Source organism: Xyrauchen texanus, chromosome 17, assembly GCF_025860055.1.
Source record: "Xyrauchen texanus isolate HMW12.3.18 chromosome 17, RBS_HiC_50CHRs, whole genome shotgun sequence".
Taxonomy (NCBI): Eukaryota; Metazoa; Chordata; class Actinopteri; order Cypriniformes; family Catostomidae; genus Xyrauchen; species Xyrauchen texanus.
In genome coordinates this window covers 23,800,908-23,825,920 of record NC_068292.1, presented here as the reverse complement: position 1 = coordinate 23,825,920, position 25,013 = coordinate 23,800,908, and the positions used below count along the sequence as shown (strand labels likewise).

At 40.9% G+C, this 25,013-nt stretch overlaps 1 protein-coding gene across 3 annotated transcripts in view; it reads right to left on the bottom strand.

The window, feature by feature from the left end:
- Positions 1-259: 259 nt before the first annotated feature.
- The window catches only part of LOC127658317 (small conductance calcium-activated potassium channel protein 3-like), a 145,140-nt gene continuing 120,386 nt past the window's right edge, over positions 260-25,013 (bottom strand). For 2 of the 3 annotated variants that reach the window (XM_052147543.1, XM_052147544.1), the window contains 4 exons: positions 13,618-13,728; positions 7,399-7,526; positions 4,174-4,243; positions 260-1,514 (listed from right to left, as the gene is read on the bottom strand). In XM_052147543.1, the coding sequence (XP_052003503.1) occupies positions 1,188-1,514; positions 4,174-4,243; positions 7,399-7,526; positions 13,618-13,728 (636 nt within the window). In that variant the 3' untranslated portion in view covers positions 260-1,187. The remainder of the gene's footprint in view (positions 1,515-4,173; positions 4,244-7,398; positions 7,527-13,617; positions 13,729-25,013) is intronic. The other variant, XM_052147545.1, reaches the window with a different exon arrangement.

The window sequence follows — 25,013 nt, the reverse complement described above, 5'->3', positions numbered from 1 at the left end:
TTTGCGTCCGTCCGGCTCCTTTTCTTTTAAACATACGCTATACGTTCGTCTCTGACCGTTGCGCCGCGTATTTTAGACGCCGTGTCAAGATAAAAAGTTAAAAACACGGGACAAGTTCGTTTTATGCACTCGCTTGGTCTTGTCAGTTGCAATAATACTCACACATAGACACAGTCATGTATAGATATATACTTTATTAATTCTCTCTGATAAAATAAAAATAATTACAAAATAATTTAAACCGTAAACAGCTCCTCCCTTATCTATAATTATAATAATAATAATAAAATCGTTATTTATACAGTGATCATAATTTTAATGACGAATGAGAAGAGTGCTATTGTATAATTATATTAAATATGAGCTATAACTGCATTATTAATGGTAAAAAACTGAGCAATACAAAGCTGTAATAACATTCTGTACAATATTCTGAGAGGATGTAATTCAGTATACCGGCCACATGGTCTCAATATTAGTCAGTTATCAAAATGGTCTCCATTGAAATGGGGTCAGAAGTAAAATAGTCTCTTATTCCAACACACCATTGTAATAGAAGCAATTCCACTCAGAAAATGACTATAATCACTCATTCTACAGTTATTTCAGTGTGAGCAGCTGTTCCACCTTGATGGGGTGGTTTTATAATATATCGACTGGCTTCAGCATTGCTCCTTGTAATAATGCTTTGCTCAAATGGCTGTTGGTCTTTTGCAGACTGTAAAAAGTGCTGTCCAGATTTTCCCCATCATAACATTCTTGAGAATCTATTTATATCTGTATAGATAGATACCGCCCACCCCAGTCCCTCGTTTGCAACTTACACCATATAGCCTAGTACATTTCAGTAAACTGTAGACAGAGCACTTTGGTAGCAAAAACAAGATTAGAGAAAGTGTGTGAGTGAGAGTCCATGCATGTTAACATGTATGTGTATGTGTTAGTGTCTTCTGAAATGTATACATTCATGTTAACAGTAAGGTACGTCCTTCTTGTGGACTACATGAAATATGGCAGTTTTGTCATAGGGTTTTTTTTTGTGCAAATGTTAGCCTCTCCTCCACAATTATATATTCTGTGGCGTTAAGCTTTGTAATACTTGTAGATACAGCGCTTTGTATGTGTATGTGTTATTTTGACTATTCGTCCATCTCTCCACCCCAGAGGCCCTGCCCACACCAGTGCTCTCAGCAACTGGCGGTGCTGGTGTTGGGACTCTCCTCGATGGGCTGGCCGGGGGTGGTGATGGAGGGGGGGTTGGCTAGAGGCAGGCTGGCAGCGGTGGGTGAGAGCACAGAGGGCATATTGGGGCTCAGGATCTTGGCATCATGCTCACGCAGCAGCTGAACCAGTGCAGTGTGCTGGGCAGTGAGCGTGGCGGACAGGTGAGCAGGCAGAGTGTTAAACCCGACCGTCAACTGCTCCACCCGCTGCTCCAGACCTAACATCTGCCTCTCCAGATCCTCACTGCGGTCATTCAGCTCTGACATCAGTTCATACATGACACTCTGCATCTGTGTAGAGAGACAGGAGAGTGTGGTTAGAATAAACCACTGTGGTGAAGAGAAAGCAATGGGAGAGATACAGGACAGCCAGAGGAATAGAGTCAGGGACGATAACAAGAATACCGGAGAGAGTACAAATAAGATATAGAATAAAATAAATAAGATATAAAATAAAAGGTAATGAATGGACAAGTTCATACCCATATGAAAGAAATATTTTTAATATCTCAATTTTCTCCTAGACAGCAATGAGATTAAATGAAGATGAAATGGAGACTTAGTCTTCTTAAGTCAGATATTTCTCCTGAGTAAATGTCCCTAAAAATCTCATGTCTCTCCTCTCACTCTAAAATCAAAAAGATCGTCAAGGCACAATTTGGGGTTCCTCAGAACCTTCTGGTGAACCTCTAGAACCTCCTTTTCAGAGTGCCTCAGATATCTTATTGTGTACCCAAGGAACTTCAATATACATTTTAAGTGACTGAAAGCTTTCCTTTAGATTGTGTTTACTGAAGGAACCGCTGACAGTCCTCAGAGATTCCAAAGAGATCTCAACAATGGTACTAACCTTGTTCAGATTTTCAAAGATACCAAAGTCAGATATATCAATATGAAATATTTCTCATCAAATTCTTACAAGACCAAATTATCCAAGCTATTCACATTAATTATATTGCTCTATTCTACACTGTAAAGATGAAATTATGCTCAAGGCACCATTTGGGGTTCATCAAATGCAACACAGGAGGAATCCTCCTTTAAAGAAGTCTCAATCTTATCCTCCTTTGCTTGTCCTCAAGCAACTTCAAGATAAATAAAAAATGCCTCAAAGCTTTTCGCTTATGAAAGGGTTACTGAAGGAACTGCTGACAGTCCTTAGAGTTCTTCAGAGTGCTTGCAGGAACTAAGAGTACGCTTGTCAGAGAATTGAAATGGTGCCTGGAGGATCTCCAGAGAGTTCCGCCGATGTGGCATCTGAGGTACCTCAAAATGTGTCTTGAGAATCTATTCATTTTTACAGTGTACGTCAACAATTGTCTCATTTTATTTCTTCAAATACATTTTAAGAGAAACATCTGAGACCAAGTTGATACTTAAACAACTGATATCTCCAATAAGCCTTGTGAGCTTGGAAAGGGCAGCCTCTGAGAAATACAATTTTCCTCTGAGTAAGAGGACAAGTAAAAGATGTTAGTAGTTCATAGAAACTAGACATGGAATATTAGTGGGAAAAAAAGAGACTTTGAAGTTAAAGGAATATTCCGGGTTCAATAGTTAAGCTCAATCATCAGCATTTGTGGAATAACGTTGATTACTACAAAAAATGTAAAATATAAATGAATAAAAAACCTTGACCTTCCTTTTCATAAAAAAAAGGAAAAATCGATGTAACACTGAGATACTTACAATGTGGCCAATTTTTGGAAGGTTATCATTTTATAAAAGCACTTATATTAATTCTTCTTTTAAAACTTGTGTATTATCTGAGCTGTTAAGTTATTTAAATTGTCATTTTTATAGTTGTTTTAGGGTTTATGCCGTTAGGCAACGAAGTTATAAAATTGGATATAACTTTAAATAATGTTATCATGAATATTGTTTGAGTATTGTGGCTATACTTTTGAAACTTATGCTTATACTGTTGAATATTTTAACACTTATAGATTGGCTCCATTCACTTTCATAGTAAATGCGTCACTGTAACCCACATTGTTTTATTTATTTTTTTAAGAAAAAGGGAGACAAGTCAAACATTTGTGTTAATCAACATTATGCAACAAATGCTGTTGATTAAGCTTAACTTGCATTGAACCTGTAATATTCCTTTAAGGAAATGAATGGATAGAATTTTTACAGTAGAAAAAGAAAAAGCTTAAAATGGACAGAGAGAAAATAAGATTAAATGTTCCTTAATCAATCCAATTGAAATCTAACACTAAGCACATAATAAATCTTACAAAAAAATAACAATGGGCCTGACACATGAAACATACACTGTACTACACTCTCTAAATATCTAAAGAGAAAACGGTTCACATTCCAGGAATACACGACAACTCGTTCTCTTTCCCAAAATCATAGGAGTTCATGAATGCATACATAGAAGAAATAAAGCTACACTCATTTAACAAGACTCAGATTCAAGTAAAAATGCACAAACACACACTCATCACGAAAAATATCTTGAATTGCACACAATTTTCTGTCATTCTTCAGCTTCCTGTCTCTCTCCCCTCCCACCCTCTCCCTGTCTCTTCTCTCCCACTGTCATCCCTGCTTTAACACTTGTTCAGGTTGCTAGGAAACACAAAGCCACAGAAACAAATGGGTCAGCATGGAAACAGTTGAATGCTGAGATATATTTGGGAAAGCAAAAGTATGTGTGTGTCACCAGGTATTATGTGTTGTTGTGTATGCACTTGCAGCCTTGGGCATTATAAAGTGTGCATGTGGGGACGTTAATATTGTAGGAAAGGGAACACAATGCCATTGAAAGTGTGTGTGTGTGTGTGTGTGTGTGTGTGTGTGTGTGTGTGGGTGTCTACTGTTTCCTAACAGATGTAACATGCATATGTGTGGGCTCTGATATGTGACCATGTCTGTGATTTGTGTTTATATGCATGTGAGAGTGTAAGCAAGTCATGTCTGACGTTCAGAGTAGTCTTACCTTTGATAAGTCCACCAAAGTATTGGCTTGATCGCTGAGTTTTCTCTGCTCCATTTTAACACTCCGCAATCTGCAAAAATATGGGCGTGCACGCACACACACACACACACACACACACACACACACACATGTTTGGTTTCTATGTTTTATGGGGACTTTCCATAGACATAATGGTTTTTATACTGTACAAACTTTATATTCTATCCCCTAAACCTAACCCTACCCCTAAACCTAACCCTCACAGAAAACTTTCTGCATTTTTACATTTTCAAAAAACATAATTTAGTATGATTTATAAGCTGTTTTCCTCATGGGGACTGACAAAATGTCCCCACAAGGTCAAAAATTTCGGGTTTTACTATCCTTATGGGGACATTTGGTCCCCACAAAGTGATAAATACACACACACACACACACACACACACACACACACACACACACACACACACACACACACACACACACACACACAAAGCCCATTAGATCTTCTAATCTCACAAGCAACGATGGCCCTCAATTATAAACTCGACAACTGACTAATTAACTTAATCAGCATGTTATCTTAATTTGTTGTTGATACGACTTTCCATTCTCCGAGATGAATACACAATTACGGCATAAATTCTAAAAGCACTGGACTTCTCCTATTTATCCTGCAGTCTTTAAAAGAAAGGCTTCAATATGAAAGGAGCCCTTCAAATTGGTGGTCAATTCCAAAACAAAACAGTGACATGAGGATTAGTGTTTTTAAAATGACAAGTCTGTGTGTGAAAGCTAACCACATAGGGACATAGAATAGCATTAACATCTTGACCCCAGCCAGCTAATAGTCTTTATCTCAGGAAGAAGCTAATACAGCAGCCAGAGCCTGGCCAAGTGAAATATCCCAAGCAGGGAATGAAGATTAACTTGGCCATGGTTGTGCAATGTTGGTAATTTCTGAGGTTGTTGTCAATGGGATCAATTTCTGGTCACCAGCAACAAGCAAGACTTTATTTGTGTACCAGATTCACCAGAAAGATGGTTGATCAGCACTCTTTGCAGATAAAAAGAATGGTTTTGCTGGTCCACAATCTAGACACCCAAACAGTACATAATTTGGATATCACCCTTTTCAAACCCACCTTATTCAACTTATCATTTAATTAGTAGAGACTCTACGGGTGGGTTCCATTATGAATGGCTCATCCTTATGCGCTAATCCCTTCAAAGGCTTTACACTCCACAGTGAGAGCTTCGGAGTGTTGAAGAGTATACAGTTGGACTTAAAAATAACAGTCCTGTGTAACGCACTTCATCATCGTCTTTCCAGGCCAAAGGAGATGCTGTTACTGTTGTAAGATGCTATGAAACATCACTTGCATTGCGCCATCTATGATTTTTAATGGGAATGGCAAAAAGGCTGTGAGGGACAAGACATACCGTCTCTTCAACGGGCTGCTCTGCAGTGTTTTTGGATCGTTCCATGAACAAAACATTGAAAAAATATCTTTCCAAGAACATTCAGTAGACAAACAACTCCAGGCAACGTGAGTTGTGGAAAATCAGATGGGATTTAGGAGCTTTTTATAGCTTTATACCATGTGTGCCATTGAAGAGATGGCAAGCCTATCCTTCACAGACTCATTTTCCTTCACGTTAAGAATCAAAGATGCTGTGAATAAGGTGTATACTGTATATGACTTTGCATCACCACTAACTACATTTAGAATGCAAAACAAAATAAATGCTTTAAAACTGTTATAATTATTTGTATTTTTTAATGAATAGAACATTTGAACCAGTTAACAAATGTAGTGTTCAATTATCAAATAATAACAGATTAAATGAACTAACTATATAATAAATAACTAGTTTCAAACAAAAAATAAAACAAAATACAGTTTTAAAAAGTTCACAATAACAATAATTAAAGGGTTTCAATAAACCACAGACACTAAGGGTTGTAACAGGTTTTAGTTTACAGAACCAGAACATGTTTGAATGCGCAGCTGATTTAATTTAAGATTTACTTGTAAACTTTGAGAAGATTACATTTGGATGGTCCAATTCCAGTCTGCTTGGGAGAAGTTCATTTCGAAGAGCTCTTCAAAGCAGCTATTTTTGAGCACTTTGGTTTGGAATGATCCTACTGAAGTGTCCTTCAGAAGCCAATTTATGCCATTTGGAATGCAGGGCCTGACCTAAATTGGGTGTGTCAGATAAAGGAGACATCCAAAATGTGTACTCTCTGGGGACTACAGGAACAGGGATAGGAACACTGTGTTAGACCAGCACTAAACCAGCGCTAATCTGCATAAACCAGTCTGAACCAATATGGAAATTCATGTGGTTTAAGCTGGTGCTTTCAACAGTGAGGTCTGAAAATACTAAAATGTGAATAAATTAATTAAAAAGGCTTCTGTGTAAAAAGCTTTTTAAAAAAGCTTAACAAGACACTAGATCTACCAAATACAAAGCAAAAAAGGAAAGAGTTAGCAGAGGAAGTTGCCTGTTTATGTATGGAATTCTCATGTTTTTCTCTCAAGAACCATGCCTTTGTGCAGTTAGGTCAGGTGTGGAAACAGTTACAATCACACTCGGCACACAACTGGCCACTCAGCCAAAATGTGAAGCACTTAAAAAAACTTTTGTTCAAAAAGTCAACACTAAAGCTCACTTAGCAGGCCAATGCAAAAATACTTGGAGACATTGTAGAGACCCAACTATAAATCAACACTGGCAAATAAATAGCTTTCGTTGTTCACAAGTATGTGAGTGTAATTCAAAGTGAGAATATAAAGTAGGTTTTGCAAGGGCGTAGAAACTATGTAAAAAGTTGGGAGACACATTATAAAACTTATCAGCTTGGCTCATAATAATACATATGAATTAGATGAACATTCACTCAGTAGTCAAAACCAAATTAGGAGCCATTTTAGGATTAAGTTTGTTTAATCGACTGCTGATTAACTGGTTGGCAGAAGCTTCAGCTTGGATTTAAAGCTGTTTTTACAAAGGCTGCTAAAAAAACGTTTTTTTCACTGTGGCCAAGCAAAACAAAGCTCTAAAATATAATGATCTTTGACCAATAAGTGAGTGGTAGATGTGAACCAAAAGTGGGGTCATGTCCCCTCCAGAGACAATGGCTCTGGTCCACCCCAGTTCTAATGGTTGCTATGTCCCAGGTTTGGGTGAATTTGTTGTGTAAAGCTCTGTGTCTATGTGTGAGGTCATTTTTCTCACTGGTGAATGGCTTGGAGGAACTTCCTCTGATGCTTGCGTACACGGGAGTGGTCAATCTTCTTCATCAGTTTGGTGTGCTTGTATATCAGCCAAGTCTCCCGCAGAACATTCGCAGCTGCATTCTTTATCTGAGGGGACATGTCACCATAAAAACAATTTTTGCAACAGAAAAAAACACCTCAGGAAAGAGCAATCACAGAATAACCTCTACTTTGTAAATATGCACACTCACTTGCAGACACCAATCTCAAACTTTGCCAAATTAATGCTTCCCTTGGGAAATATTCCAGAACGATCTGACAATAGATTTTCTAGCCCATAATTCTGTCATCTGGTCTATTCACAATTCTGGCCCCAGACCAGTGGTGCCAAATAAGAGAGTGTAATGTCTACAGCTACTGTCCTTCAAGTTTTGTGAAGGACTAAAGCAGTAAAGTAATTGGTAAAACTTTACAATAAGGTTTCATTTGTTAACATTAGTTAACAACATTAACTAACAATGATCAATACTTTTACAGCATTTATTAATCTTAGCACAGTCTTTCTAGCAAGTCAGTTCATATAGGCCATATTTGGAATGCCCTCGGGAGGCTATTTCATGACTGTACAGCTCCTACCTACTTCAATGAGGAAAGATCAAAATCTAAAAAATGGTTGGTCAAGATTACGATCAAAGAACAAATTTCCTAAAAAAAATCTGCAATAAAACGTGACAATACTGGAATCATAAATTGTTATTCTTTACCTCACATTACACACAAAAAATATATAGTTTGTATAGCTAAAGCACAAGTGCATTCTCGAGTTGATTGACAGGTGTTATCTGCATCTAAAAGGTGATTGGCTCTTTTAACTGTGTGGCAGAACTTCTTTTCCACATCCGATGACAATTGGACACTTAGAGCTCCCTTGGTTGGGCATTACAATTTTTCCCATTCATTTTAATAAATGGTAAATGGCCTGCACTTATATAACTTTAGAGGTTACCAAAGCGCTTTACACTGTGTCCCAATCACCCATTCACACACACACATTCACACACCAATGGCGGCAGAGCTGTCATGCAATGCGCTAGCCTGCCATTGGGAGCAACTTGGGGTTCAGTGTCTTGCCCAAGGACACTTCGGCATGTGGGCGGGAATCGAACCGCCAACCCTGCGATTAGCAGCCGACCCGCTCTACCACCTGAGCCAGAGTTTTGAACTGTATAAACTGCGCGTTGCTCATACAGCTGAAATTTCACTTACTGCCATCTGGAGTAAACAGGTGGTACTACAAGCTTGCATTTCTCAGGAATCTTCCTTATTATGGTCTGAGGGAAGTGCGATTATTTGCGTAAGTTTTTTTAACCCGTAATTTAAAAAAAAATTAATCGCTACTGAATTAACGTGTTAAATCGACAGCCCTAATGAACATATAATATTTTTTTTATTAACTAACATTAACAAAGATTAATAAATGCTGTAATAAATCCACATGTGCCGGTTAACTGTGGTAACCCCTTGTGATGTATTTTCCACGGTACGGTTTCCCTGTTGGTAAATCTGCATCTCCCTTGGGCGGAGCTCCCTCTGCCTCCGGTCGCCGTGTTTGTAGAGCTCCTCCCCACCGAGTAGGACCTACCGTGGGAATTTTTTCACATGCAATAAGTCCATGTGATATATACTCCCCACATTAGTTCCCCTTGGGGCAGGGTGTGGTCTCTGCAGTGACTTTCCCCTTGGGAAAGGATACCCCCTCTGATATGAAAGCATATGGCCTCAGCTGATTCATTTTCCATTTTTGTGGGAGAAAAAAAGAGCACTGCACTGCCAGTCCATGTAACACAGTTCAACTGGTTGTGGCATTTTGTATAGGGACCTCTATTGTCACTACATCGACAAAACTTAGTGAGTGAGTGACAGATAGGGAATGTTTTGGTTACTTTTGTAACCTTTGTTCCCTGATGGAGGAAATGAGACGTTGTGTCCATCTTGCCACAATGCTGAGTTACCCGCTGAAATGGCTGGAACCCTGTCTCGGCTCCTAAGTGCAAAACCTGAATGAGTGGTTGCGAGCCAGCTCCTATTATACCTGTATGTGTATTGTGTATTGGCACAATTGTATTGCATTGGCATGCAAATTCCACTCGCCAAATTCCAATGGTGACTAAGACTGTAATTCTGGCTAACATCTTTTGTTCTCCAGCCATATACAGTATATGAGTGAGTAAATGGTAACAGAATTTTCATTTTTGGGTGAACTATCCCTTTAACTCCAGACGCTTTCCTTTCTAGACTTCATTATCCATAGAAAGTCCTGTGGTCTTGCAGCCACAAAAGCTCTGCAAATCTCAGATATAGCACCAAAAAGGGAAAAGAGTAAAACATTTAAATGAAAATATGTTTAAGAAAAATGAATGAGGACTTCAAAGGGATGCCGCTTCTTGAGGGAAAGAACATTACATCCTCGGTGGGCAATGGAGGGAAGACAGAGCCTTCCCATTTTTAATAAGTTCTAAAGCAATAGGCTTTTTTTAAACACCATTTCTGGATTTAGCTCTGATTAATTAACAGTGGTCAGTGTATTTAATAATACAATAGTAGGAGCTGTGCCCCAACCTCAATACAGATTTAATTTATTAGAAGAGCCAGAGACCGGGCAAGCTAGAAAATGAGTGATGCAGAAGGATGTCACCAGTTATAATTTATTATTATGATGGTGGGGCGTTCATACCAATCTACACAGCTGTTGTCTAGTGGCGTTGTCTGAATTCTGACACTCCATCTGTCCAACCAGGGGTGGACTGGTCATAAGGAGAACTGGGACATTTCCTGATGGGCCAGCCACGAAACGGGGCCGAACACTGCCCCCTCAACAAGTTTTGAGCAACTAACACCCCCCAGCTCAACAACTTTTAGGCTGGTTTTTATTTCAAATCCAGGGCAGATTTCTCTTCCCAGTCTGCCCCTGTTTCCAACAGACATTAAAGCAGAATTATACATTTGTATAAATCTAATCTAGGTAATTATAAACACTGCTAATGCAATTAAAAATGCAATGCAAACTAGACTATGGCTCCATAAGCACTTATCTGTTTTTGTTTGAAAACTAAAATTTCAGATTATATTTTTACATTTTTGTATCCCCTTTTCCCACAATTTGGAAAGCCCAATTCCCACTACTTAGTAAGTCATCAAGGTGGCATGGTTACTCACCTCAATCTGGGTGGCAGAGGACAAGTCTCAGTTGCCTCCACTTCTAATACAGTCAATCCGTGCATCTTATCATATGGCTCGGTGTGCATGACACCGTGGAGACTCACAGCACGGAAGGCTTATGCTACACTCCACATTCCACGACGCGCCTCAATGAGAGCGAGAAACCCTAATTGTGACCACGAGGAGGTTACCCCATGTGACTCTACCCTCCCTAGTAACTGGACAAATTTGGTTGCTTAGCAGACAAGGCTGGAGTCACTTAGCAGTCAAATTTCCAGCACCCAAAGTATGCGGTAACTGAGAGCATTTTCTAAACGCTCCATTTTCGATCTGTAATGACTTATATTTCACACAGAAATCAAATTCCAACATACTGTATGTTGTATTCAGATCAAGAAAAAATATTGTGCAAAGTGACCTTTCAGATATACCCGCACAGAGTTTATTTGAAGATCTTTCCCTTTACATGAAAAAATTCAAGATAAAATTATTGTGTACAGTGTCTCCATTTATAGTTAATCGGTTTGGTACTCTATTTACATGTAGCTAATTGCTATATTTTCAAGCTTCTTAGTACTTTTCAACAGATTATCACAAATGCTTTTTATCAACACCTAAATGGTTATTTTGGGGGGTATCAGAGATCCAGGGCTGAAAAATTATTTTAGAAGTAACATTGCTAACACTGTTCTACATTACAGAGAAATACTAAACAGTAATAATGAATCGTTAAAATATACGTTTTACAAGCGCACGCATGAAGCAGAATAGCGATATATATAATAGCTGATGCCTTTGACGATGTCAAGATGATATTTGGCTTGTTTTCCCATTAATGTATTAAATTATTACTATTATTTATTAGGCTATTATTATTATAAAATTAATATTACAAATAATTTGCCCGTAGACACACAGACACGTGCTTGAAGAAACACTTTTTTATATTATTAAGAACAGATGACAGAAAATGTGCATGTATGACGCGCTGATACGGAGGCGTGCAGTCTCGTGAAACACGCGCATCTAAAACTCTTTGTTTCAGTCTTCTGATTTTTTGTTTAGTTTTTTTGTTGCAAGAACAGTATCATCTATGAGTGCTGCAAATGACCTCAGAAATCTCAGCTCAGGAGGTGTTTTGAGTTCAGTTCACTTTATTTCCACAGAGCAGTTCATTGACCACAACTTTGCAGCTTATACAACTGTGATTAAATCATAAAATAATACAAAAACACCTCGAACCATGATTTATATTTCAGTGATTATTTTCATCATTATAATAATTTTTTGTATATTTATAATTGTTTATATTTCTTCATTTGTGTAAGTAATTTTCCGCCTGCATGTTTAGACTTATATATATATATTTAGACCTATATATATATATATATATATATATATATATATATATATATATATATATATATATATTTTACCACATTATTCTATTTGCATTTTTGTTTCGTTTGGAATGCAATTTGAATTTAGAAATGTATTTAAATAAAGTTTTAAATAAATTTATAACATTTTCAATGCAAAATCACTTAAGCAAGAATATTCACCCATCTCACAGCCCGGGGCTGCCGATGTAATTGTGTGTATATATATATATATATATATACACACACAATACATATATATATATATATATATATATATATATATATATATATATATATATATATATATATATATATATATATATATATATATATATATACACAATTACAGATATATATATATATATAATTACATCGGCAGCCCCGGGCTGTGAAAGTTTAAAATTATTTATTCAGACACATGATGTATTTTCTTGGATAACATAATACCCAACCGGTAGAGAATGCACAGATGAAGTAGGTTCTTTGCCATATAGATAATTATGTTGTGTTTGAGTGATTAAATCAATAAATAAATTGCACAACAAACACAGAACATGTTTTTCAGCAGTGGTTGTATGAAAGTAAAAATGTACAGCCCTAATAAATACATATTCATTATTGGATGAAAGACTGGCTGTTACAAGTGTGATCAGTTTGGAGTTCACACTCAGTTAGAGTTTTGAAATATATCACTCAAAATACTTGTATAAAATAGTACAAAAGAAAAGCACAGTTTGAAATTTGTATTGTTTCCCCCCACACAAAACCCTCAGTTTTATGCTCTGTGGTTTGTTTGAGCATCCCAACATGCCTAACACAGCAACATCGGCTCAACCAATGGTGTTTGTTTGGGACAGGACTGTTGACAGATGGGGGATTGTTCAGGAACCCTGTTTGAAATCAATAATTATTTTAGCAATTTAGTTTGGTGGCGCTAGAGGTACAGAAAGATACACAAGGATTGTTCATGATTACGAGTTGTACAGGATCCATATTGAGGTACTGATAACCTTTTGCTAACTGGCCTGAGAAGTCTACATCTTAACTGTTTTGTTAGTTAATCATGATGGGAAAAGAAGGTTAAAGTAAACCTTTTGCCACTGTGTCTCCAAGGCAACAGGTTTTGAGGTCAAAGTTGCAAGTTATATTTTTATCTTTTGGAAGAGGTTTGCAAACATAGAAGCGGCAAACTCTATGCATGAAGAGAATAGCACCTAGATGTTACAGCATTTATCAAACTACCTTTCTCTCTTCATCTGACAGCCTGTAAAGCTGAAGCAATTGAGTGAGTGTAAAGTAAGAAACTTTTAAGAAACATTTTCCATCTTCTTTCAAACCATCTCTCTTCCTCTCACTTGAGGAAAGCATTTACAATAAGTGCTCATCTGAAGAAGCACTCCACAGCTACAGTAAAGTGATTTTTTAATCTGTGTTGCAATTATTGATCACCACCCTCCTAGTCAGTGACGTCAGCCATGATGTTGACTACATATTTGATATGGAGAGCTATTTCGGAGTCTTTCAACCACATAAAAAAATTTAAATGGAATGAAAATGTAAGTTCATGCTCTCTGAATATATGGCTGTGCTTATGAATTCATTTAGTGAATGCTATGTCTGTGTGTTTGTGTATTTACCCGTTTGGTGAGCTGTGTGTCCATCATAAAGTTGTGCACATGCTTCTCTGCCTTTGTCAGCTCAAGTTTCCTGGCTACCACGGCAACAACCAATGCAGTGCATCCTGCGCCCTGTGAGAGACAGATGAAGAGCAAAAGAGTGGAGGTCAAGGTGAAAGAACAAACAGAATACACTACAATAACACACTACATATTTGTATCATTAGTAGAGGTCAAATTTAGCAACATGGTGAACAGATTCATAATAAACAAGGGAGATTTACAGATGGGCCAGGCAAATATCAACTGCAGTTCATTTCTAGGTGAGAGAGTGCTCATTAAATAGAATTAAAGAGACAAACAGACGCAGAGAGAGAAAAACAAAGGATGGGTGGGGAGAGTTTTGAAAATTATGGTGCTTTCACACTTGGTTTGACTGCTTGGACCAAACCAGAGTTTGTTTCCTCCCCCCTCCCCCTGCCAACGCTGGTCTCTGTTCACATCATATTTATTGGGTCTAAACCACTAAACCATTTCATCATCAACATGAGTACAAGGCAGCTGTTTACCACTGTAACTAGACAACAACTTAAGAAGACATCATCTTCGCTGTGTTAAAGTATTCATCCCTTTGGATTTACCACCAAAACCTTACATGCACAAAATGACAAATATGTCTGTCTGCCACAGATGCTTTGAATGAGCAATGATGTGAAGAATATTAGCGTTTTCTGCCAAGAGTCTACGGATGCATTGCAAGAGATGTGAAGAATGTGAGCTGTTTTCTGAAGGGGATTTATTTGGACACAAGCAGGTGTGAGAAATTCATTAAACCAAAATAATTGCAATTTGGAGCCTTATTATTATACGTTGATGATTAAACATCATCAATAGCGGTTCACTTTCAAGATTTGGTATGATTGTGTTCATATTAGCAGCGGACTGCAACAAACTGAACCATACCCCAGATCACCTTATCAAGCAGTCTCTGGTGCAGTTCATTGGTGCGTACCTGAGTTCGGAAAACAGCATTCACACCACCCATATCGAAACAAACTTTGACGTCATTCAAACTTGGGTGCACACCAAAAATGCTAGTGTGAACGCCCCCTTAAATGATATTTAAAAACATTGCACACATATTGTGAATCTCAGAAAGACTGTCAAGAATTGGTCACACCAATTCGAAAGAGAGAGAGAGAAAAAGAAACTACATTTGCATTAAAGAAAATGAAGCCTATTTTAAGATTTTTTGCTGTGATATACATGACACTTAAAACACACTCCAATTTCCATTACCATAATGCAAAAAAAAGAAATTGTCATTAACATTATGCTAAATAAATATTCATACTGTATATTATTTAAAGGTGCACACAGTAATATCAACCTGATCTTATATAATAATAATAGTGTGAGATGGTGCAATCCAAAGACAAAACTTTTCTCCCATAGATAAACATACTCACTTCTCACTGGAGCTTATGCTACAGCTACGTCATATACCGGAACTCGACTCTATTGTGAACGCGCGGACGGCCATTACCGGAAGCCAGTGATTATAGTTTATAAAGTTATATATATAAGGATATTTTGTTTTTACAAAAACGCATCGCTTTGCTTCAGAAGGCCTTTATTAACACCCTGGAGCCGTTTGGATTAAATTTTTTGATGGATGGATGTGCTTTTTAGGGATTCACAATCTACACAAAACATTCACTCCCATTATAAAGATTGGAAGAGACAGGATATTTTTTTATATAACTCAGATTGTGCTTGGCTGAAAGAAGAAAGTCATACACACCTAGTATGGCTTGAGGGTGAGTAAATTATGGGATAAATTTCATTTTTGGGTGAACTAACCCAATAACCCCTGACACAAACCTAAACCTACCCATAAAGTCTAACCACTTACCTAAACCTTAAACCTAACCATGATATTAACAAGAAAATCATCTGGTTTTGAACTAGCGCTCTTACAATTTTTCCAAAGATTAACTTCTAAACCAAACCCCAAACATAAACCTAACCATAGCTGTGTTCGAAATCGCCCCTATCCACTATATTGCGCTATTGTCGTTGTATTGTATTGGGTGTTGGCCATTTTATTGTGGTGTCCAAAAATGTATTCCCTACATCTCGTTCCCTAAATTTGTTCTCATTCTTACCACAATGTACTCGAGAGTACAGCCAATGTACACTCGCCGATGCCATCTTGTCCATAATCCAATGTGGGGAGGACTGGCGTGCAGGTAGAGAGAATATGAGATATGCCAGTTTACAGCTTCATTCAGTCCTGCAATGTTTTTATTTCACGCTGGCTGTAATGTTTACATTTTTGGCATATCACAAATTGATTAAAAATAACAAGTTATTTCTTTCTTCACTAATTCACTGAGGTGATATTATTGTTCACTCAGACAACTGATCACAGTTGAATTTATTCAAATATTTGGTTATCAAATGTATGTAATCGCCTAATAATCAACAGATGGCGTTATTCATGTGTCAAAATACATTAAACAAACAAATAAATAAATACAACATTATAAGAATGTTCAAATGTTTTTTGGCAGTTTTTTGCAGTGTCCATCCATCCATCCATCTTCAACCGCTTATCCGAAGTCGGGTCGCGGGGGCAGCTGCTCCAGCATGGGGCCCCAAACTTCCCTATACCGAGCCACAATAACCAGCTCTGACTGGGGCACCCCGAGGCGTTCCCAGGCCAGTGTGGAGATGTAATCTCTTCACCTAATCCTGGGTCTTCCCCGAGGCCTCCTCCCAGCTGAACGTGCCTGAATCACCTCCATAGGGAGGCAGCCAGGGGGCATCCTTACCAGATGCCCAAACCACCTCAACTGACTCCTTTCGACGCAAAGGAGCAGCGGCTCTACTCCGAGCTCCTCATGGATGACTGAGCTCCTCACCCTATCTCTAAGGGAGAAGCCTGCCACCCTTCTGAGGAAGCCCATTTCAGCCGCTTGTACTCGCAACCTAGTTCTTTCGGTCATGACCCAGCCTTCATGACCATAGGTGAGAGTAGGAACAAAAATTTTTTCCAGTGTAATTATTTTAATCATTATGAAAATATAAATTAAACATAAGAAACAGAATGATGATTAATTGTATATATACGTTTTATAAGAATAACAAGTATTATTATTGTTATTACATTATTATTAACCTACATGTAAGATAAAAGTATACAGTATGTGATGAAGTTAGGGTTAGGGTTCTGCATCATCTCCAGTGCACTCTCCCGTTTTCTCTGACGCTCCTTGTATACGTCAGCATCCAAATTCCCTCACTTATTTCGTTCACTCCTTGCCTGATATGATGCACTCACAGACATCCACTATATAGGAAATAGTGAATGAGTGAACAAGTGAGTAATTTCGGACACAGTGCATAACTTAGATAGGAATTTAACTCTTGTGTACCATGGAAGAATGTAAAAAAAGAAAATTGCAGCAGAGACTTCCACTCTCATGTGGGACTGTCTAGCCACACACGGCACTGTCTCAGTGCCAAAATATCCTGAACTCTAGGGTGCACTTTCATGGTCTCACGAGACCAGAGGACGGCAACAAGTCATCCGCATTAAATTAATAAATATGGAATGAGCAACCAAAATTGTTCACAGACGTTTCCGTTCATAAAATAAAATGTTGGACAGGAGGCTAGCTAAAATGTAATGCCTGTATTGAATTGATGTGAAATTCTGTTTGTTGACTGCTTGGTCTCTATGGAAATAAAAGCTGTATCTTTTCGTACGAGACAAGTTGTAAGATATCTTTAACTCAATTATAGTTGTCATGAGACTCATAAAAATATTACAGTGATGAGAATCATCAATGAGAATAATTAAAATTGCATTACAAACAAAACAAACAAATACACAAACAAAAATCTACAGCAAAACATCCAGACACATTCCAACAATTTGTTTTTCTTTTAATATTGGGGTAAAATTTGACCAAGAAATGTTCTTGACAGGCTCTGTGTGATTTGCCAATGAACTGATTTAGACTAGAGAACATGGTGTGAATCAGTGTGGTATCAAAAAACACTATGTAAGATTATATATGCAGAAGAATTCCAGCAACATGATTTGAAACAAGGTAAAACCAAGCCCTTGTACCAAGAGACATGATATGTGAGGTCCAAGGAAACTCGGGACTCGACATCCTAATCATAATTCACTTTTTAAAGCTAATTCCTTAAAATAGAAATTGTGAGCTGATACAACTAGACGTTGTATCACGATTTCAATGGTGGAGAATCTATTAAGACAAATAATCTAGTTATTTGTCATTTATCTAATTTATAATGGTCGTCGAACGCAACTGATTCCGGTATACATTTATTTACCTAATAAGGTACAATAAGGACAGTTTAATTCAGTCCATAGCTCACATATTTCAATTCCCTCCTAAAATGTCGCATTTTCTTTATTCCCTACATATAATGTTGGTAGAATGCGTACAAAACACCTACATATTATGGTGTGAGAATGCGGGCATTTTAACTGATCCCGTCTACATCTTTAAATGATATATGTAATTGTGATGCTGGGTGTAGAAGTAGGACAAGACAGACAGAGGTGCTGATCCAAATGCGGTATTATTATTTAGCACAGAATAAAAAAAGGGTAAACACAAAGAAAAGTCCACGAGGGGAAAACAGGTAACTGAAAACACAATGAAACAGTCCAAACACGAGGGAACAGAAACACGAAACTGTAGACAGCAGGGTAACCTCAGACGGAACAGACAGGGAACAGGGTAACCTCGGATGAACACGAATGACACAGCGTAGCATGGGCACGGACATGAAACGTCAACGATCGACAGTGACTAAACAAAGAAACAGGGTTTAAATGCACGGACAAAGTGGCGACTGAACGAGACACAGGTGGAAACAATGATGAGTGCAGGCGGTGGGGGAGGCTGGGAATTGTGGGAAATATAGTCAAACACACGGACATTGAGACTCAGGGCGGACAACAGGGAAAACGTGACATGGAACGGGATCGGTGACGGGTGAAACGGAAAACACGGAGCGGACAACAAGAAAACGTGAAATAAACGTGATAGTGAAAGACAACACAGGAACGTAACATAACCCCTCCTAAAAGGACCGGATTCCAGACGGTCCTAAAGCCAAAAGAAAACCTACACAGAAGAACAAAAACAAAAGATCCAGGGAGTGAGGGGGTAGACCCGGGGGAACACAGACAGAGAAAAGGGAGCACAAGGGGCACAGAGACAGACCAAGAAGGCACAAGGGACACGGAGACAGACCACGGGGGCACAAGGGGCAATTAGGTAGTCCACGGGGGCACAAAGGGAAATGAGACAGGCCACGGGGGCACAAGGGGCAATTAGGCAGTCCATGGGGGCACAAAGGGACAGGTTTGGGTGGTCTGGGAGGTGGCCATCGGACAGGGACAGGTCCAGGAGGCCTAGGAGACAGCCACAAGACAGGAACAGGTCTGGGGGGCCTGGGAGGTGGCCATCGGACAGGGACAGGTCCAGGAGGCCTGGGAGGCGGCCTCAGGACAGGGGCAGGTCTCGGAGGTCTGGGAGATGGTCGCAGAACAAGGGCCGGCACAGGGGTCCTGGGGAGTGGCTCCGGGACAGGTTTAGGTGACCTAGGGGGTGGCCACAGGGCTAGGGCTGGTTCAGGGGGCCTGGGAGGAAGAGTGGCCCCTAGGGGAGCTGCAAGGAGCTCTGGAGATGAAGCTGAGGGAGGCTCTGGAGGCGGAACCGATGGAGGTGGCGCCGTAGGAGGCTCTGGAGGCGGAGGCCTGGAAGGCTCTGGAGGCAGAACCGATGAAGGTGGCGCCGTAGGAGGCTTTAAAGGCGGAGGCCTGGAAGGCTCGAGTGACCTGAGAGGCGGAGGCCTGGAAGGCTCTGGAGGTGGAGCCGAGGGAGGCTCAGGAGGTGGAGCCGAGAAAGGTGGCGCCATAGGAGGCTTTAGAGGCGGAGGCCTGGAAGACTCTGGAGGTGGAGCCGAGGAAGGCCTAGGAGGCGGAGGCCTGGAAGGCTCTGGAGGTGGAGCCAAGGGAGGTGGTGCCGTAGGAGGTTTCAGAGGCATGGCCCTAGAAGGCTCTGGAGTCTCTGGGAGCAGAGCCATAGGAGGCTCGGGAGGCGGAGCCGTGAAAGGCTCGGGAGACGGAGCCGTAGGAGGCCCGGGAGTTTCTGGGAGAAGAGCCGTAGAAGGCTCGGGGAGAAGAGCCGCAGGACGCTCCGGAGGCGGAGCCCCAGAAGGCTCTGGAGTCTCTGGGAGCAGAGCCGCAGGAGGCTCGGGAGGTGGAGCCGTAGGAGGCTCGGGGAGAAGGGCCGTGGAAGGCTCGAGAGGCTTGAGAGGCGGAGCCCTGGAAGGCCCGAGAGGCTTGAGAGGCGGAGCCTTGGAAGGCTGGAGAGGCTTGTGGGGCGGAGCCCTGGAAGGCTCGAGAGGCTCGAGAGGCGGAGCCCTAGAAGGCTCGAGTGACTTGAGGGGCGGAGCCCTGGGAGGCTCGAGAGGCTCGAGAGGTTTGAGAGGCAGAGCCCTGGGAGGCTCGAGTGGCTCGAGAGGCAGAGCCCTGGAAGGCTCGAGTGACTTGAGGGGCGGAGCCCTGGGTGGCCCGAGAGGCTTGAGAGGAGGAGCTCTGGAAAGCTCGAGAGGAGGAGCTCTGGAAAGCTCGAGAGGCTTGAGAGGCGGAGCCCTAGGAGGCTCGAGAGACTGGAGAGGCGGAGCCCTGGAAGGCTTGGGAGGCGGAGCTCTGGAAAGCTCAGGAAGCTCGGAAGGCGGGGCTCTGGAAAGCCCGGAAGGCGGACCTCTGGAAAGCTCGGAAGGCGGAGCTCTGGAAAGCTCGGGTAACTCGGAAGGTGGAGCTCTGGAAAGCTCGGGTAACTCGGAAGGCGGAGCTCTGGAAAGCTCGGGTAACTCGGAAGTTGGAGCTCTGGAAAGCTCGGAAGGCGGAGCCCTAGAAGACTCGAGAGACTTGAGAGACTTGGGAGGCGGAGCCCTGGAAGGCTCTAGAGGCGCTGGCTCTAGGACGGGCACGACCACTGGCACTGGCTCTTGGACGGTCCTGGCTACTGGCGCTGGCTCTTGGACGGTCACGGCCACTGGCGCTGGCTCTTGGACGGTCACGGCTACTGGCGCTGGCTCTTGGACGGTCCTGGCTACTGGCGCTGGCTCTTGGATGGTCACGGCCACTGGCGCTGGCTCTTGGACGGTCACAGCCACTGGCGCTGGCTCTTGGACGGTCGAGGCTACAGGCGCTGGCTCAGGGATGGTCGAGGCTACAGGCGCTGGCTCAGGGACGGTCGAGGCTACAGGCGCTGGCTCAGGGACGGTCGAGGCTTCAGGCACTGGCTCAGGGACGGTCGAGGCTACAGGCACTGGCTCAGGGACGGTCGAGGCTACAGGCGCTGGCTGGGTGACCGTGGAATGCGCTGGCTTGGGTTCGCTGACCATGGCTGACGAGGACTCAGGCTCGCTCACGGTGATGTGCGAGGACTCAGGCTCGCTCACGGTGATGTGCGTGGGCTCTGGCTCGCTCACCGTGACATGCGTGGACCGGGAGGCAGAAGCCCGTCTTCTCTCCCTCCTCCGGGCAGACGAAGTGGGCCATGCTGGGTCATGAAAGGCGACTGGGGTGAGGGTGACCTCGTTGACAGGCGGGACTGGCGTGACAGGAAGCGCCATGGGTGACTGGAGAGTCACCACCGAGGGAGGCGAGGTAGGATCCTCCTCAGCGACGCCCACGGTTAACGGTGAGCCGCCGATCCGCAACGTTGCCTCCACAAATTCGCAGAGCTTCCACCCGCGCATTGCCGGTGGCAACCGCTCCCTCAGCGAGGCGTTCAGGTTGCCCCTGAAGAAACTCACCAGGATGTGGTCCGGGTAGTCAGCGGCATTCGCCAGCACAAGGAAGTCGCCAATGTGGTCTTCGAGAGGACGGTCCTCTTGTTTGAGGCAGAGCAGGCGATAGTTGGCCAGTTGGACCGCTGGATCCATTGTTGGGTCGATCGTTCTGTGATGCTGGGTGTAGAAGTAGGACAAGACAGACAGAGGTGCGGATCCAAATGCGGTATTATTATTTAGCACAGAATAAAAAAAGGGTAAACACAAAGAAAAGTCCACGAGGGGAAAACAGGTAACTGAAAACACAATGAAACAGTCCAAACACGAGGGAACAGAAACACGAAACTGTAGACAGCAGGGTAACCTCAGACGGAACAGACAGGGAACAGGGTAACCTCGGATGAACACGAATGACACAGCGTAGCATGGGCACGGACATGAAACGTCAACGATCGACAGTGACTAAACAAAGAAACAGGGTTTAAATGCACGGACAAAGTGGCGACTGAACGAGACACAGGTGGAAACAATGATGAGTGCAGGCGGTGGGGGAGGCCGGGAATTGTGGGAAATGTAATCAAACACACGGACAGTGAGACTCAGGGCGGACAACAGGGAAAACGTGACATGGAACAGGATCGGTGACGGGTGAAATGGAAAACACGGAGCGGACAACAAGAAAATGTGAAATAAACGTGATAGTGAAACAAAGAACAGAGGGCAGACAACACAGGAACGTAACAGTAATACCCTACAACTACTTTAACCTTTATTTGTCCCACAGGGGCAATTTGTCCTGCAGCAATGATATACATACATACAGTAACATACAATAGTTACAATAACAATTCAGGATTTAAGAAACATAAAACACATAATAAATATTATAAAACACAGTATATAGAAAAACAGATTGAGAGAGATAGAGAGAGAGAGAGAGAGAGAGAGAGAGAGAGAGAGAGGGAGATGGGTTAAACTCATTTACACATCAAATGTGTCAAGTGAACATGACTGCAGAGGAGTGGAGTTATAGGTGGGCAGAGGACAAGAGATTGAGGCAAGTTTTAGGGAGAATGTGGAAATAAATCCATTACGAGGTGAAGAAGTAGAACGAAGGAAAGAAGAGCTACGAGGGAAGATAAGGGAAGATAAGAGAAACACAACAGAGTTTAACATAGAAAAAGATGAGGGCAGAGGAGAAAAAAATGAGTGAGTAAACTGACAAGAAGAGGAGGGGTGGTGTTAATGAGGTTGCAGAGCTTCTAATAAGAAATTAGTTTGAATTAAAAGGTGACTAATGAAAATGTGTGTGCTTTCCCTTGACCGTGTATGTGGGGGTGTGTGTATAGAGTGTGTCTGTGTTTGTAGCACTAATGGAATTTTTTCAAACACACTTGTAGGACATAGAAGTGCAACAAACTAAAAATACTCTAAAGCCACTTCTCTGACTACATGAAAATAAAACAACAAAAAAAGCCCTTTTTCAAAGAGCTCTTCTGTTGCCCATATTTAACACTTAATAAAACATGATGACCATCCATGGAAAACCCCTCCAGGTCAAAAATGTGTATGTGTGTGTGTGTTTCCATATAGCAAATCATCTAAACGGATTCCCAGATAAAATATAAATCACATAAACATGGAGGCCATTGTTAATCTGTTAAACTGACAGAATGATACATTGATACAAATTTCAGAATGATACATTTATCATCAGAAGTCCTCTATTGAAGTTTACATATTGCTTCTTCCCAGATATGACAGTTATTAATGTCATAAGAAAGAAAAAAATACTTGCCCTCAGACCAAAACATTCAGTATTTTTTTAGAGCTATTGTCAGCTGTCTAACTGTCACAATCCATTTAGTTTGTGTTTGTTTTGTGTATTAGAGCAAGTGAGCTTAGAGTTCAGTAAGAGACCATAACAATATAGTGCAGACCGGGGCTAGTTGTCACAAAAGGAAGTTGTCACAACTTAGTCCAATTACACAAATGTGTGTTTTCTCTGGCAGAAGGTTTCAAGCTAGTTTAAAAGTTACAAATAGGAGTTTAAAAATAGGGCTGTCCATTTAACATATTAATTTAGTGTGATTATATGAAACATAATGTTAAAAATCTAACATAACGTTAAAAATAAAATTAACACAGTTAATCATGTCCCTGATCCATATGAAAATTCTGTAATAAGAAATTTTTCTTCCATTGGAGCAATTTGAGTTTGATGTACCACCTGATGTTTTTGCACATCTGTGGCAGTAGGAGGCAGTCTGTGCAACTCAAGCTGTGCAAGAAACATGCCTCGTCAAACCAACAAGAGCAGATGATTCACTCTTGTGCTCAAAGACATCTAGACCGAGTGCAACAGAACGCAAAGGTCTCGTGGAAAGTTTTTCACACTTTCAAACTACATTTAACTTGACACAGCCTATAAGTGCATTTATGACTATGTTGAAAACTAAAAAAGCTCTAAAAGTGTCTGTCAGATGCATGGGTACACAGACCAAAAATGCAGATTGAAGTAGGCTAATTATAATGTTTATGTTCAAAAATATGGAAATAAAACAAATAATATTTAGACTTAAACAACATATTGTCTTATGCTGCGTTTCATTCAACTCGGATGTGGGATTTTCCTACTCGATATCTCCGATCTCTGACGATAAAGGCATTCCATTGCCAGATGCTCGGAAGATAGCGTATAAGGAAACAAATCTGCAACGCTCCCGTTAGCTTAGCAGGTGTTCGAAAGTCACCTGTGACGTCTCCTAGCAACCCAACTGATAAACAATACTCATGTTTGAGTTTTTAATTCCATATAATGTAGATCGTTTGACTCGTTTATCAATATTATTTCATAAAAGTGAATGTTTATCACTTACTTTGTATATCTCCCGCCACATGTTTGTGTGATGTCACGCACCTGCATCTCAGTGAAATCGGAGTTGAAAATTTCCCCACAAGTTTCCAAGTTGGAATTCCGACTTTAAGTGGTGTTGCATTGCACTTTTCCTAGTAGGAAGTTGGAAAATATAACTTTCCGAGTTAATGAAACGCAGCATAAATACTTTACTTATTTGCTGCCACAACATATGTGAATTATATAATATATTTTAATTATCTGAATTATAATATATTAGTACCTATACATTATTTCAAACAGTTAAGTTATTATCTTTGTCCATTTATTATGCTGCTCCCATGACAAGCAGTAGTCCATCAATATATTTAAATATGCAATCCATGCTGATAAATGATAGTGATAACAGAAAAAAATTATCAATTCAATTGAACAGACAACAATTTCAGGTGAGCAACATCTTACTTGTAGCTCTTCCATACACTACGCATCTCAGCCACAGTGACCACAATTAAAATTCTAAGAATTTCTCTATTATTGAGCATAACATCTTACTCATGTCTTACAACAAATTTTAATCCATTAGAGGATGGCGTCGCTCTTCTCACATAACCTGTATTGAAATCAGTTGCGAGTCAAGTCTCCCACGTGCTTCGCATGAGGAGCACTATTTGAATAATGTGTATGTAGAGTGTTCCAAATC